The sequence below is a fragment of the Hemitrygon akajei genome, chromosome 8, assembly GCF_048418815.1.
Source record: "Hemitrygon akajei chromosome 8, sHemAka1.3, whole genome shotgun sequence".
NCBI classification, from domain to species: Eukaryota; Metazoa; Chordata; class Chondrichthyes; order Myliobatiformes; family Dasyatidae; genus Hemitrygon; species Hemitrygon akajei.
The window spans coordinates 102,025,989-102,043,630 of record NC_133131.1 but is presented as its reverse complement, the minus strand read 5'-3'; the positions used below and the strand labels follow the sequence as shown (position 1 = coordinate 102,043,630).

Genomic DNA, 17,642 nt, shown 5'->3' with positions numbered 1-17,642 from the left:
TTCCTCCATGATCGCAATGGCCTGGTGAAACCTTTTACCATGCTCATCATTGACAGTGCCAAGATTTGCAGGGAAGAAGTCTAAATGGGAATGCAGAAAATGAATCTTTAGTGATGTGTTGCACTTCATGCTTTTGTATGCTTGAAGCATGTTGTCAACCTGAATGCCTTCCATGCAATTTTCTTGAGTCCCACCAGAAGTTCCTTGAATTATTTGTCATTGATGACCTGTTTGATTTGTGGACCAACAAAATTGCCTTACTTAATCTTGGCATCAGTTACTCTGGGAAACATCTGTCTCGTATCCAAATCATTCACTGAAATTTTTGTGCCTAGTGACAGCAGATTCCATCCTTGCAGTCTTAAGCCCAGTAATTCTGTTTTACCCTTTGACAAACCCAGGCCTCCAATCAGGTTATTTAACACAGATTGAGTTATCAGCTGAGGCTCATTTGACATAAAAGGTTCAAAATCTATATCAATATTCGTGTCATCATCCATTCCTGGTCTGTGCATCATGGCATCTTCATCTGCATCCTCAAGACTCCATGTCTCTGGGGGCTTCGGTACTGAAAGACTATCGTCATGCGGCACAGACCTCATGGCTGAAGGGAGATTGGGATATTCAATGGATTTCCTGTTTTTAGCAGAGAAATCAGACACACTGGTCAGACTGAAGAAGCAGTCTGTCACATAATCCTGCTGTTGCCAACTTTGGGACAGTGAATGGCATTGATTTCAGAGTACTTCTGAGCCAACCTCTAAGATTGACAATGCATGTTGTACAACAAATGTGAGGAGCCCTGGCTTTGTCTTGGTTACCAATTTTACACCCAAAATAGAGCTCATAGGCTTTCTTAATAAGAGGAGTTGTGCTCCATCTTTGAGATTTAAGCATACACTCGCCGCAAATAACAGAAAGTATTGCGGCTGTTGTGTATTGCCAAGACATTTTACTACCACAAATACTCCTGAACATACAGTTAGTTTATTATAATGAAAAACACACAATATGCTATGCATGTAGAGCATGCACATCAAATTGATTGCAAATGCAATGTGTAGGATGATGTGTGAGTGACGCTTTTATAGCCTTTCTAAAATCTGCCCTGCTGTGCAGCATCTGCCCTGGCTAAGCATGGTAGAAAACTTTTCAGCTTACATTGTGGGCAACATTTTAATTCACTTGAATTATGAATATATATAACAAATATAGGCAATTTCAAAAACATGGTAACACACAAAATGCTGGAGGAACCCAGCATTTCAGGCCAAGACCCTTCGGCAGGCCATGTGATCGCAGGTGTGTGCATGATGCATTTATACCCATTCTAAAACCTGTCCTGCTGTGTTGTATCTGCATTTTTCTTGTTTGTGATTCAAAATCGTGGTGCATAGTAGGGAAATCTCATGGTCATTTTCATAATCAGCAGCCCAAAATCCATAAGATACACCCAAAGTTATTCAGGAAGCAAAATCTTTGTTGTCCAGTGTAATTCATCTGATGTAAAAGCAAAACAGGGAGAATAAAAGGAAGCCAAAGCTAGTGGGAAGATAGAGGATTGGGAAGCTTTTAAAACTTGCAGAAGGAAACTAAGCAGGTCATTAGGAAGGACAGGATGAATTATGAAAGGAAGCTGGTGACTAATATCAAAGAAGATGCTAAAGCTTTTTTAAGTATATGAAGGGTAAAAGAGAGTTGAGGGCAGATATAAGACCAGTAAAAAATGACACTGGGGATATTATAATGAGAAACGTAGAGATGGCAGAGGAACTGAATGTGTATTTTGCATCAGTCTTCACAGTGGAAGATATCTGCAGTATACCGGACATTCAAGAGTGTCAGGGCAGTGAAGTATGTGTAGTGAAAATTACGACTGAGAAGGTGCTCAGGAAGCTTAATGGTCTGAGGGTGGATAAATCTCCTGGACCTGATGGAATGCACCCTTGGGTTCTGAAGGAAGTCACTGGAGAGATTGCGGAGGCATTAACGATGATCTTTCAAAAACTGACAGATTCTGGCATTGTGCCGGATGACTGGAAAATTGCAAAAGTTACTCTGCTATTTAAGAAGGGTGGGAGGCAGCAGAAAGGAAACTATAGACCTGTTAGCCTGACATCTGTGGTTGGGAAGGTGTTGGAATCGATTGCTAGGGATGAGGTTACAGAGTACTTGGACGGACATGACAAGATGGGCCAAAGCCAGCATAGTTTCCTGAAAGGGGAATACCCTACTGCAATTTTTTTGAGGAAATTACAAGCAGGGTAGACAAAGGAGATGCAGTAGATATGGTGTACTTGGACTTTCAGAAGGCCTTTGACAAGGTGCTGCACATGTGTCTGCTTAGCAAAATAAGAGCCCTTAGAATTACAGGGAAGTTACTAGCATGAGTGGAGCATTGGCTGATCGGCAGAAAACAGAGAGTGGAATAAAGGGATACTACTCTAGTTGGCTGCCAGTTACCAGTGGAATTCCACAGGGGTTGGTGTTGGGACCGCTGCTTTTTACAATGTATGTGATTTGGACTATGGGATTAATGGTTTTGTGGCTAAATTTACTGCTGATACAAATATAGGTGGAGGAGTGGGTGGTGTTGAGGAAACAGAGCCTGCAGAGAGACTTAGCTTAGGGGAATGGGCAAAGAAGTGGCAAATGAAATACAATGTTGCAAAGTGTATGGTCATGCACTTTGGTGGAAGAAATAAATGGGCAGACTATTATTTAGATGGGTAGGGAATTCAAAATGCAGAGATGCAAAGGGACTTGGGAGTTCTTGTACAGGATATCCTAAAGGTTAACCTCCAGGTTGAGTCAGTGATGAAGAAGGTGAATGCAATGTTGGTATTCATTTCTAGAGGTATAGAATATAAGAGCAGGAATGTGATGTTGAGGCTCTATAAAGCACTCATGAGACCACACTTGGAATATTGTGTGCAGTTTTGGGTTTCTTTTTTAGAAAGGATATACTGACATTGGAAAGGGTTCATGAGAATGATTCCAGGAATGAAAGGGTTACCATATGAGGAATGTCTGGCAGCTCTTGGGCTGTATCCCCTGGACTTCAGGAGAATGAGGGGGAGATCTGATAGAATCATTCCGAATGTTAAAAGGCCTGAACAGATTTGATATGGCAAAGTTATTTCCCATGGTAGGGGAGTCCAGAACAAGAGGGCACAACTTCAGGATTGAAGGATGTCCATTTAGAACAGAGATGCAGAGAAATTACTTAAGTTAGAGGCTGGTAAATCTGTGGAATTTGTTGCCACAAGCAGCTGTGGAGGCCAAGTCATTGGGTGTATTTAAGGCAGAGATGGATAGGTTCTTAATTGGCAGGGGCATCAAGGGTATGTGGAGAAGACGGGAGTTGGGATGACTGGAAGAATTGGAACAGCCCATGATTGAATGGTGGAGCAGACTCGATGAGCCGAATGGCCTACTTCCGCTCCTATATCTTATGGTCTTATGATAGCTGGCTGTACCAAGAACCTGTAATTTTTTCTATTCTCTAAGGCTGTACTTTAGTTAGATATTCCTTTCCAGTTCTAAATAGTAAATTGTTCAGATGCAACCCCTTTCCTCTTCCAATGTATTAGTAGGGAATAACAGCATAAAGATTGTAAAATGTGTGCAGGATAGTTTTTTGCAGCAATACATAGAGGTACCAACTAGAGAAGGGGCAGTGTTGGATCTCCTGTTAGGGAATGTGATAGGTCAGGTGACGGAGGTATGTGTTGGGGAGCACTTCGTGTCCAGTGATTACAATGCCATTAGTTTCAATATAATTATGGAGAAGGATAGGACTGGACCAGGGTTGAGATTTTTGATTGGAGAAAGGCTAACTTTGAGGAGATGCAAAAGGATTTAGAAGGAGTGGATTGGGACAATTTGTTTTATGGGAAGGATGTACTAGAGAAATGGAGGTCATTTAAAGGTGAAATTTTGAGGATACAGAATCTTTATGTACCTGTTAGGTTGAAAGGAAAGGTTAAAAGTTTGAGAGAGCCATAGTTTTCAAGGGATATTTGAATCTTGGTTCGGAAAAAGACGGAGATCTACAATAAATACAGGCAGCATGGAGTAAATGAGGTGCTCGAGGAATGTAAAGAATGTAAAAAGAATCTTAAGAAAGAAATTAGAAAAGCTGAAAGAAGATATGAGGTTGCTTTGGCAAGTAAAGTGAAAATAAATCCAAAGGGTTTCTACAGTTATATTAATAGCAAAAGGATAGTGAAGGATAAAATTGGTCCCTTAGAGAATCGGAGTGGACAGCTATGCGCAGAGCCAAAAGAGATGGGGGAGATTTTGAACAATTTCTTTTCTTCAGTATTCACTAAGGAGAAGGATATTGAATTGTGTAAGGCAAGGGAAACAAGTAGGGAAGTTATGGAAGCTATGACGATTAAAGAGGAGGAAGTACTGGCGCTTTTAAAGAATGTAAAAGTGGATAAATAGGTCCTGACAGGATATTCCCTAGGACCTTGAGGGAGGTTAGTGTAGAAATAGCAAGGGCCCTGACAGAAATATTTCAAATGTCATTAGAGACGGGGATGGTGCAGGAGGATTGGAGTATTGCTCATGTTCCATTGTTTAAAAAGGGTTCTAAGAGTAAACATAGCAATTATAGGCCTGTAAGTTTGATGTCAGTGGTGGGTAAATTAATGGAAAGTATTCTTAGAGATGGTATCTATAATTATCTGGATAGTCAGGGTCTGATTAGGAACAGTCAACATGGATTTGTGTGTGGAAGGTCATGTTTGACAAATCTTATTGAATTTTTTGAAGAGGTTACGAGGAAAGTTGACGAGGATAAAGCAGTGGATGTTGTCTGTATGAACTTCAGTAAGGCCTTTGACAAGGTTCCACACAGAAGGTTCAATCATTAGGTATTAATACTGAAGTAGTAAAATGGATTCAACAGTGGCTGGATGGGAGATGCCAGAGAGTAGTGGTGGATAACTGTTTGTCAGGTTGGAGGCCGGTGACTAGTGCTGTGCCTCAGGAATCTGTACTGGGTCCAATGTTGTTTGTCATATACATTAATGATCTGGATGATGGGGTGGTAAATTGGATTAGTAAGTATGCAGATGATACTAAGATAGGTGGTGTTGTGGATAATGAAATAGGTTTTCAAAGCTTGCAGAGAGATTTAGGCCAGTTAGAAGAGTGGGCTGAAAGATGGCAGATGGAGTTTAATGCTGATAAGTGTGAGGTACTACATTTTGGTAGGACTAATCAAAATAGGACATACATGATAAATGGTAGGGCATTGAGGAATGCAGTAGAACAGAGTGATCTAGGAATAATGGTGCATAGTTCCCTGAAGGTGGAATCTCATGTGGAGAGGGTGGTGAAGAAAGCTTTTGGTATGCTGGCCTTTATAAATCAGAGCATTGAGTATAGGAGTTGGGATGTAATGTTAAAATTGTACAAGGCATTGGTGAGGCCAAATTTGGAGTATTGTGTACAGTTCTGGTCACCGAGTTATAGGAAAGATGTCAACAAAATAGAGAGAGTACAGAGAAGATTTACTAGAATGTTACCTGAATTTCAGCACCTAAGTTGCAGAGAAAAGTTGAACAAATTAGGTCTTTATTCTTTGGAGCGTAGAAGGTTGAGGGGGGACTTGATAGAGGTATTTAAAATTATGAGGGGGATAGATAGAGTTGACGTGGATAGGCTTTTTCCATTGAGAGTAGGGGAGATTCAAACAAGAGGACATGAGTTGAGAGGTAAGGGTCAAATGTTTAGGGGTAACACAAGGGGGAACTTCTTTACTCAGAGAGTGGTAGCTGTGTGGAACAAGCTTCCAGTAGAAGTGGAAGAGGCAGGTTCAATTTTGTCATTTAAAAAAAAATTGGATCGGTATATGGACAGGAAAGGAATAGAAGGTTATGGGCTGAGTGCAGGTCGGTGGGACTAGGTGAGAGTAAGTGTTCGGCACGGACTAGAAGGGCCAAGATGGCCTGTTTCCGTGCTGTAATTGTTATATGGTTATATGGTTGTAAGATCACTTAGCAGCAATCAGTAATGTAGCCTGCTAACATGAACTTAGCTTTCTAACTTAAGAGCAAAAGGACAAAGAGAAATCTTTGTTTAGCAATATTGTTGTTTCAAACAACATTGATTTTCTACTGTACAAAGTTAGGTATAAATGTTAAATATTTAATTCTAGTAACTATACAACTGTAGCTTGTTTCAGGACATTGAAATTAAGTTAAAATAATTTATAATTCACAGACTAATAACTTCATTTACATTTAATAGATTGTTGAATCATTCATATATTGACAAACACTCATTTTTATAGTCATCATAGTAGTAGTTTATATTTTGGTTTTGCAGGTTATGCTTTCCCATCCCCTCCTCCAGTGGATCCTTTTGCAAAAATACGGGTAGATGATTGTGGAAAAACTAAAGGCTGCTTTAGGTGGGTATTTGAAGTGCATGTTAATTTTGTAAATGTCATCTGACAAAATAATATCCATGCCATTCCCTCCCATTCCACACCTGAAATAGCTGCACAGTTTTCTTTATAATCCAGTTCCCTTCGCCTTGCTGCCATTCACAAATACATTTGAGAAATAAATATATGAAGTCAAAGTTGTAGAGATACAAGGACAGAACAGGATTCTAGGATTTTCCTGCAATTAATACAAAAATTTACCACATCAAAAGTTCCAAACTAATATTTTGTGACAATGCATTATAGAATCTGTGATGGTATTGGGTTTGCTAACTGTAAAGTTTTAAACTCAAATGTAGATTTTAAGCTCTTTCAGATATAAATAGCCACCAGTACTCTCACTAAAAGTAGTAACTGCCCAATCTTTAAAAGCTAGTTTACTTCCCTATTTATTCTCCATGGCAAATCTAGTTGTCAGTACCCACTATTTGAGCAGTGGGTTACCATCTCCCTACCAAGGAGAAGATACTTCCAGTTAACAAAGTAGTTTAAAGCACAGTTCATTTATTTTCAGTGATACGTGTTTAAATGCAAACAACACTTAAAACAGAAAACTCAGAGGATTTCTATCTTGAAAATTACGCATCATGTTTGCAAAACTGTATTTTTAAACTTCAGATTACTGCTTTACATTTACATTTTACATTTACAGTTCAACTATGCCATGGGTACGACAACTATAATTAATTCATGCAAAATATACAAATAGCTGCAACAATTTTAACTACAATTCTCAACATTGCAGGTCAGCAATATCGCAAAGCAATAAATCAACTTACCAAAACAAAACCAGAATGTTGGTAGAATTCAATGGTTTATGCAGCATCTTTGGAGGCAAATGTTATAAGTCTATGATTTGGGTTGAGGCCCTGTATATCCAGATTGAGAGAGAAGAGGAAAGAATGCCAGTATACTGTATATTGTTTTGTATCCCTTTTCTTCCCTCTTGATCCTAATGCAAAATTTTGATCTGAAATGCCAATGTCCATATCTGCCCCACAGATGCTGCTTGACCTGCTGAGTTTTTCCAATGTCTGTTTTTGGTTCCAGATTCCAACACTTGCTGTGTCTTTTGTCAATATCTCAAAGCAGTTGAGGTCTCACATTGGTTATTTGCCAAGCTGATTCTTTCTGTGCAAGACTCATTCTACTTGGGATACACTATCTTAAATTACCTTATAATTTTATCAATGCAGCAAATATGAATGTTAACTTCCAATTACATTTAAATTGTGAAAAAGTTTAAATTAAGTAGATGTACATTTTTTTACCACATTGAGATTTTAAGTATTTAGAAATTAATGACAACTGAAGAAAACAAAAAGCCCAGCTTTTTTAAAAAAATGGAATTGCAGTACCAATTAGAAACATAAGAGGTGCAACAATACTTTCCAGTTTGTGTTCAGAGATGCAACTGAACTAGACCAAATAAGAGGCAAGATTGTTATATGTATAATTCTATCTGCCCAGTCTTCTCAATACCTTTTATTCAAGCTTCAAACTCTACACAAATTGACTTCTAAACACAAAACAGATCACAGTCAATAACTCCAAATACAAATACCTTCCAGTTGCTGCTGTTTGGAAGTGGGCATGTCCTGGATAGTGAGGGTCCTTAATGATCGATGCTGCTCTCTTGAGCACCACCTTATTCTTGATGGTGGGGAGGCTAGTGCCATTGTTAGAGCAGGTTGAGTTTACAACCTCAGCAGCTTTTTCTGATGCTGTGCATTGAGCCTCCATAGGAGGAGGTTATACAGTCAGTCAGAATTCTCTCTATCGTACATCTGTATAAGTTTGTTAGAGTCTTTGGTGATTACCAAATCTCCTCAAATTCCTAATGAAGTATAGTCACTAGTGTGCCTTAATGTGTGATCAAATCACAAACAAGAGAAAATCTGCAGATGCTAGAAATCCAAGCCCCCCCCCCCCCCACACACACACACACACGGCAAGGCAGTATATATGGGGGGTGAGGGGGGACAGTTGACGAAGCCCAGGGTTTCGGCCCAAAACATCAACTGTGTTTTTTTTCCATAAATGCGGCCTGGCCTGCTGAGTTCCTCCAGCATTTTGTCAGTTTGATTTAATTTGCTTGAAAGTAACATTCCTACTTAAGATTCCAGGTGACCTTTTAAATCAGCACCTCATATTATTTTGATAGCTTGTTTTTGTATCATTACACCTATAACAATCTTTCCCATCATTCTATTATCTCTTTCACATAATTTCTAACTCATTCTTCCTCCATTTTGTGACAAGTTGCTCACATCCCTTACCTAATAACTGGTTAATTCCAGGTTTGAGTTGGCAAGTAAACAGGCAACTGATTGCACCAATGGTTGGTCCATATAAAGGCCACTTTAATGATGCACCTCATCTTAGTTCATTGTGTCTCCTTAGGTAATTACAAACTGACGATCGGTGTAGAAGTTAACAGAAGTCTACATATTAAGCTTGCATATTAAGTATGCAGTTACATAACCCTTAACTAATCTAGTCAGACTTCCCATTTTACCTTAAGTTCCCAATTGTACAAACATTAACAAGTAAAAGATTAAGAGTGGTTTGTTTGACACCACTTTCTCTGTCTTCTGCTCCTTTGGTTCTTTAGACTTCTCATGATATTCAGTGACACCTCATGTTGCAGCAAAGAATGGAGAAAACATGGCCCCCATCCTTTACTCTCCATTTCTACCTGCTCTCTCTCATTTATTCCCACCTCTTCATTTTCTGGCAGTCTTTCCCATTTATTTTACTCCATTCTCTATTACATGCAAAACCTTCTATGATCCTGTTCATTTATCCACATCAGATGAGGTGTCCAGTCGGAGCCATATTTTCTCCATGCCATATCATAAATAGAAATCTACATTGCAGCATGTGTTAAGGACCATATGGACATAGATTGTGGGAACTTTCAAGGGGATTGAAGAGCAAAGTTAAGCACATAGAGGAAGAATCATATAGGTTTAGCCCTACAGAGGAAGGCAGGAAAGGAAACAGATTAAAGACATCACACACAAGGGCATAGTAGTGGTTATACTTCATTAGGAATTTGAGGAGATTTGGTAATCACCAAAGACTCAAGCAAATTAGATAGATAGATAGATAGATACTTTATTCATCCCCATGGGGAAATTCAACTTTTTTTTCCAATGTCCCATACACTTGTTGTAGCAAAACTAATAACATACAATACTTAACTCAGTAAAAAAAATATGATATGCATCTAAATCACTATCTCAAAAAAGCATTAATAATAGCTTTTAAAAAGTTCTTAAGTCCTGGCGGTTGAATTGTAAAGCCTAATGGCATTGGGGAGTATTGACCTCTTCATCCTGTCTGAGGAGCATTGCATCGATAGTAACCTGTCGCTGAAACTGCTTCTCTGTCTCTGGATGGTGCTATGTAGAGGATGTTCAGAGTTTTCCATAATTGACCGTAGCCTACTCAGCGCCCTTCGCTCAGCTACCGATGTTAAACTCTCCAGTACTTTGCCCACGACAGAGCCCGCCTTCCTTACCAGCTTATTAAGACGTGAGGCGTCCCTCTTCTTAATGCTTCCTCCCCAACACGCCACCACAAAGAAGAGGGCGCTCTCCACAACTGACCTATAGAACATCTTCAGCATCTCACTACAGACATTGAATGACGCCAACCTTCTAAGGAAGTACAGTCGACTCTGTGCCTTCCTGCACAAGGCATCTGTGTTGGCAGTCCAGTCTAGCTTCTCGTCTAACTGTACTCCCAGATACTTGTAGGTCTTAACCTGCTCCACACATTCTCCATTAATGATCACTGGCTCCATATGAGGCCTAGATCTCCTAAAGTCCACCACCATCTCCTTGGTCTTGGTGATATTGAGACGCAGGTAGTTTGAGTTAATTAATTAATTAATTCAGATCTACAGTACCATAGAGAGCGTTCTGACTGAAAACTCCATGCACAGCATCAGAAAAAGCTACATTGGGTTGTAGACTCGGCCTGCTCCATCATGGGCACTAGCCTCCCCACCGGCAAGGACATATTCAAAAGCTGGTGGTATAAGAAGGCGGCATCCATCATTAAGGAGCATCACCATCCAAGACATACCCTATTCTCATTAGTACCATCAGGGAGGATGTACAGGAACCTCAGGACATACACTCAAGCTATATGCATTGTGAGATACTAGTTTAGAGATTATTACCTTTAAGAAACAGATTATTTTTATAACTGTTATCCAGATTCCATAACATGTATCACTTTTTTTCTCTTTTTCTTGGGAATCCTGAGACTTTATTTTAATGAAGAATGGCAATAGACTACTTAAAAACATTTAACAGATATGGTAAACATTTTGCAGTGTAATATAAGCTAACCATGAAGTATGAGGTTATGTTTAGAAGATATAAGTGTAGTAAATGTTCCAATTTACAAATTACATCTCTACAAAATGATTTAAAGAATCAGATGAAGGAAAGTGATTTGTATGTTGTATGAAGATATTCTGTTCCTGTTACAGGTATGGAAAACCTGGCTGTGATGCAGACACATGTGATTACTTCCTCAGTTATCGCAGAATAGGTGCTGATGTTGAATTTGAATTAAGTGCTGACACTGATGGTTGGGTTGCAGTTGGATTCTCATCTGACAAACTGATGGTAAACCAGCTCACCAACATATTTAATAGAAATATGGATGAAATGTGAGAAATAAATACATAAACATTTTATAATTTTTCATTATTTATAAAGTAATGCAAATGAATGGATTATTCATTGGGGTTTAAAGATACATTGTCTATAATTTTATCTTTCCACAGTAATAAACAGTTTCAAAGGTTCAATTTAATGTCAGAAAAATGTATACAATATACATCCTGAAATGCTTTTTCTTCGCAAAACATCCACAAAAACAGAAAAGTGCCCCAAAGAATGAATGACAGTTAAACGTGAGAACCCCAAAGTCTCCCCCCCGCTCCACCTTCCCGCGTGCAAGCGGTGGTGAGCAGCGATCCCCCCTCCCCCACCAGCAAAATAAAAAGTGCACTCGTTACCGAGCACAATTGTGAGCGACAGGTGTCCCCCGATTTTCGAACGTTCGATTTACGACAACTCGCTGTTACGAAAGACTTACATTAGTACTGTAAGCGACAGCAAAGACACAGACTTTGCAGTTACCCCAAAGACTATCGCATTTCATCCAGCATTCGTCAACCCATAGATTCTCTCTCTCTCCCCATGGCAAGGGAGAGGGAGGTTTCCCCCGTTTTCACAGGGAGTGGGAGACATAACAACAACCCGCTGCTTTACGATGTTAAAAAGTCCGTTTTGTCACTTTTTACGAGCTCTGTGCCCAAAGATCACAAAGATCTCGGGTCTTCGGGCCCACAGTGAAAGATTTTCTGGCCTCCCCAGCGACACACGAGTCTCTTGCAGTGACACTGACCCTTGATCCGCCCGTCTCCAGAGCCCCGAGATCTTAGGCTTCTGAACACTAGGCCGCCTCTCAGGCCTACCCCTTGTCATGCTGCACATCAGCCAGTCTTGAATCCCCGAGAACGGGTCCCATTCCTGCAAAGAACCAAAGTCAGCATGTAGTTCCATGTCAGTGTCTTCAAAAGAACCCTGAAAGGGAAAAATAAAGATATTAAGGATGGAAATATAGCTGTTTCTGAAGATGCGAGCAAAGGAGTCACTGTTTAGTGCCATCTTAACTCTGCCTCTGTCTCCATCTCAGTTTGAGTTAGCATCCCCTAGATTTTGTTTTTTTTAAAAAAATAATCATGAAGATAGATTATTAGATAATACAAACTGAGGCCTTGGTATTTGCTGAATACAAGTGGCTTCTGTTATCAAGTTCAAATTAAGTTGTCATTCAGCCACACAGGAATACAGCCAAAACAAACTGATCTTATGGGGCCAAGGTGTAAAACATAGTGCCAATAGTCACACACAGCACATATAGTCTATATAGTTAATGATATTTTGTGCAGATATGCATGAGCTGGTGAAATATTTGATTGCAGAAGGATCACATTTGAGCATTCATATGCTGCCATCACCTAACTATTCTCACGGACAGATTAACCACAACTGATAGTACTGATGTATGTGAGGAAATGTGGGAGGATATATAAAGTACCCATACCTTGGGGATTTCAGAATATGTTAGTGATCATACGGTATAATTAGGACTCATTAAAATGTTGTAGTTGTAGATGTATATCCTGAAGTGGCATATTTTTCAGCATAGCAACACAAACAAAGGTTTCAATTTCCGTTCTTAGAACCACAAACAGCTGACACTTGGTGGCCTCACTAGACTGGCCAATTAAAAGCTCCACATTACATAGCATCTCTTGCATGTCTACACACTTTGTCAACATATTTAATATTGCCTTGAAGCATAACGTTTTGAAGTTATACAGAGGGAATCCTTGTCCATGCTGACTTTTTTTTTTGCCCATCCACACTAATCCCATCTGGCTGTATTAAGTCCATATCCTTCTATGGCTTGCCTATTTAAGTGCCTGCCAGACTCTTACCATCTCTTCTGGTAGCAAATTTCAGATCACTACAGTATGTAAAAATAATTTAAAATAAATAGCAACAAATCCATGCTTAAAACTACTTTTTCTCACCAAACTGATACCCTCTCATTCTAATTATCTGTACTCTCTCTAGCACAACCACACCCTTCATATAGCGTGAGCAGAACTGCTCATAGTACTCCCAGGTATGGTGCAACCACCTTTTGTAGACTTGTAACATAAAATCTCAGCCTTCATGTTCTGTGCCTCGACTACTGTAGACCAAACATGCCACAGACTTGTATGGCAGTTTCTGGGAAATGTGCACTTGAACCCCATAGTCCCACTATTCATCAGCATTCCTTTGTGCCTTACGATTTACTGTGTATGTCCTACCTCTATTTAATTTCCCACCTCACACTTCTTGGAATTAAATTCTATCTGTGAATCCATCCAACTATCTATTTTTTATATTCTGCTATAGCCTTGAATAACCTTCCTTGCTATCTGGAATACCAGCAACTTTCATATAATTCCAAGTTACGAAATGTACTGCCTACATTTACATTTATGTCATTAATATGAATCACAAATAAGAATTTCAGCACTGATATCTGCAGTCCAGTACTGGTTACAGACTTCCAGTCAGTAAAGCACATATACAGTATACAATATGATATCTGTATTGATTTGAATGCAGAAATATTCCTATTTTCTTCTTGTAGGGAGGTGATGATGTAATGGCTTGTGTGCATGATGACAATGGCAGAGTTCGAATCCAACACTTTTACAATGTTGGACAATGGGCAAAGGAAATAAAAAGAAATCCAGCCAGAGATGAAGAAGGTATTTTTGAGGACAACCGAGTAACTTGTCGATTTAAACGACCTGTGTATGTTCCTAGAGATGAAACAATTATCGACCTTCACTTGAGCTGGTATTACTTATTTGCATGGGGCCCTGCCATACAAGGTATGTCAACGTTTTAAATGTTGCAGGAATATTATAAGTAATTTATATTAGCTTATCAATGATATCTTAATATTTCTAAATGATATCTAATTATGAGTATATTTGATGAATTACATAGTGTGCAAGTCATTCAGACCATTTTAAAAGGATTTACAGATTTAATTGTCTATTCAAATATCGCAAATCTATAGATATCCATGGATAATAATTCTTTTGGTATTATATCATCAATTCAAAATAATTTGAAATGAGGCCAATTATTTTAATAAAGTGAGTATTTTTCTACTTCTAGTGCCATGTGCATTGCCACATGTGCTAAGGAACCTGGTGTTTCTAACAGTGACTCCATATAACTACAATCATACTTAAATTTGCTTTGCATTTTCCAATTACGTCCGCTCTTTCTTGCACTACAAGTTTACAAAAGTTTTAACGGTGCCAGAATATCAGAACTGGTACTACAATTTGCCTTGATCACTAATGCTTTTAAGTTATTGCATCAATGTTAGCAGTTAGTAAATGGCTGGTTTTAGAACATAAGAAATAGAAGCACGAGTTGGCATTTCAATGAGGTCTTGATTTATTTTCTACTTTCTGACCATATCATTTCAAGGAATATGTTAATAGGGTCATTGTAAGTAGTCGTAAGCAATTTTAATACATAATGATATATTTGTAAGACCATGGGACATAGGAACAGAATTAGGATACTCAGCCCATCGTGTTTGCTCTGCCATTCCATTATGGCTGATTTATTATCTTTGAAAACTAAGAACCTATCAACTTCTGGATTAAACGTACTTAATGGGTTAGCCTCCAAAGCCATCAGTGGCAATGAATTACACAGATTCAGCAACCTCTGGCTAAAGAAATTCCTTCCCATCTCAGTTCTAAATGGATGTCCTCCTATTTTGAGGCTATACCTTTCCATCCTGGAGTCAGCCACTAAAGGAAACATCTTCTCCACATCTACTCTTGTCAAGACCATTTAATATTGAATAGATTTCAATGACACCCTCCTTCATTGTTCTAAACTCCACTAAGTATGGGCCAGAGCCATCAAACACTTCACGTATGTTAACCCTTGCATTCCCCAAATTATTTTTGTGAATCTCCTTTGGACCCTCTCTAATGGCAGCACATCTTTTCTTCGATAAGGGCCCTAAAAGTGATCACAATACCGCAGATGCAGTTTGACCAATGCTTTATAAAGCCTCAGCATCACATCCATGCTCTTACTTTCTTGTCCTCTTGAAATGAATGTTAACATTGCATTTGGTACCAACCTGCAAGTTAACCTTTAGGGAATCCTACACAAGGACTCATAAATTGGCACCTCTGATTTTTTAATATTCTCCATTTAGAAAATAGCCTACGCTTTTATTCTTTTTACCAAACTGCATGACCGTATACTTCGCTACACTACATTGGGATTGGAAATGCAAATAGGCAGTTAGAGCAGAGCACACCTGTGGCCATTTCCCTCAAAAATAAGTATACTGCTTTGAATACTTTTGTGGGGGATGACCATCTGGGGGAATGCCACGGCAATCAGGTTACAGGCACCGAGCATGGGTTTGGGTGCAGAAAGGAAAGAGAGAGAAAAAGGGAGTGGTAGTGATAGAGGACTCAGTAGTGAGGAGAACAGACAGGAGATTCTGTAGACGTGAATGGGACACCCAGATGGTATGTTGCCTCCCAGGTGCCAGGGTCAGGGATGTCACAGATCGTGTCCACAACATCTTGTGTGACGTAGGTTTGGAAAATGTTGAATCCTTGTTGGTTGAGTTAAGAAACTTCAAAGGTAAGAGGACTCTGATGGCAGTTATATACAGGCCTCCCAACACTGGCTGGGAGGTGGACCACAGATTACATCAGGAAACAGAAAAGGCATGTCAAAAGAACAATGTTATGATAGTCATGGAAGATTTTAACATGCAAGTCAGTTGGGAAAATCAGATTGGTAATGGATCTCAAGAGAGTGAGTTTGTTGAATGCCTAAGAGATGCCTTTTTAGAGCAGTTTGTTGTTGAGCCTACTAGGGGATCAGCTATACTGGATTGGATGTTATGTAATGAACGGAGGCAGTTAGGGAGCTTAAGGTAAAAGAACACTTGGGAACCAGTGATCACAATATGATTGTGTTCAACTTGAAATTTGATGGGGAGAAAGTGAAGTCTGAAGTAGCAGTATTTCAGTAGAGTGAGGGAAATTACAGTGGTATGAGAGAGGAGTTGGCTAAAGTAAATTGGAAGGAGTTGCTGGCAAGATATCAATAGAGCAGCAAGGGTGCGTGTTTCTGGGAAAAATGAGGAAGGTGCAGGACATGTGTATTCCAAAAGTCAAGTAATACTCAAATGGCAAAGTAGTACAACTGTGGCTGACAAGAGAAGTCAAAGCTAATGTAAAAACAAAAGAGAGGGCATACAACAAAGCAAAAATTAGTGGGGAAGATAGAGGATTGGGAAGTTATTAAAAACCTACAGTGAGCACCTAAAAGAATCATTAGAAAGGAAAAGATGAAATATGAAAGCAAGCTAGCAAAGTGGATAGTAAAAGCTTTTTCAAGTATGTAAAAAATAAGAGAGATGAGAGTGGATATAGTACCACTAGAAAATGAGGCAGGAAAAATAATAACGGGGGACAAGGAGATGGCAGATGAATTCAATGAGTATTTTGCGTCAGTGACATGAGGAAATCTGCAGATGGTGGAAATTCAAGCAACACACACAAAATGCTGGTGGAACGCAGCAGACCAGGCAGCATCTATAGGAAGAAGCACTGTTGACGTTTCGGGCCGAGACCCTTCGTCAGGACTAACTGAAAGAAAAGATAGTAAGAGATTTGAAAGTACAAGGGGGAGGGGGAAATCTGAAATGATAGGAGAAGATGGGAAGGGGTGAGATGAAGCTAAGAGCTGGAAAGGTGATTTGCAAAAGGGATAGAGAGCTGGAGAAGGGAAAGGATTATGGGACGAGCAGCCTAGGGAGAAAGAATGGGGGAGGGGAGCACCAGAGGGAGATGGAGAACAGGCAAAGAGTGATGGGCAGAGAGAGAAAAAAAAAGAAGGGGGGGTATCCTACATTAGTCACCCAGACCAGATGAACTATACCCTAGGGTTCTGAAAAAGGTGGAGTTAGAGATTCTGGCAGCATTAGAAATGATATTTCAAAAATCATTGGAATCTGGCATGGTGCTATAGGATGGAAAATTGCAAATGTCACTCCACTCTTTTAAAAAAGGAGAAAAGCACAGCAGAAAGGAAATTATAGACCAGTTAGTTTGATCTCAGTGGTTGGGAAGATGTTCGAGTCAATTGTTAAGGACAAAGTGATAGAGTACTTGGTGATAGGGCAAAGTCAGCATGGTTTCCTTAAGGGAAAATCCTGCCTGACGAACCTGTTGGAATTCTTTGAGATTACAAGTAGGATAGATAAAGGGGATGAAGTAGATGTTGAATATTTGGACTTCCAGAAGGCTTTTGACAAGGTGCCACACATGACGCTGCTTACTAAGTTAAGAGTGGTGTTACAGGAAAGATACTAAGATGGTTAGAGCATTGGCTGATTGGAAGAAGGCAGCGAGTGGAAATAAAATGATCCAAGTCTGGTTGGGTGCCAGTGACTAGTAGGGTTCCGCAGGGGTCGATGTTGGGCCCACTTCTTTTTATGCTGTATATCAGTGATTTAG

General features: G+C 39.5%; 1 protein-coding gene across 1 annotated transcript in view; it reads left to right on the top strand.

The window, feature by feature from the left end:
* frrs1l (ferric-chelate reductase 1-like) overlaps positions 1-17,642 on the top strand; it is a 32,286-nt gene that overhangs the window by 1,465 nt on the left and 13,179 nt on the right. The window contains exons 2-4 of the mRNA XM_073054293.1: positions 6,343-6,427; positions 10,971-11,109; positions 13,706-13,952. Coding sequence (XP_072910394.1) covers positions 6,343-6,427; positions 10,971-11,109; positions 13,706-13,952 — 471 coding nt within the window. The remainder of the gene's footprint in view (positions 1-6,342; positions 6,428-10,970; positions 11,110-13,705; positions 13,953-17,642) is intronic.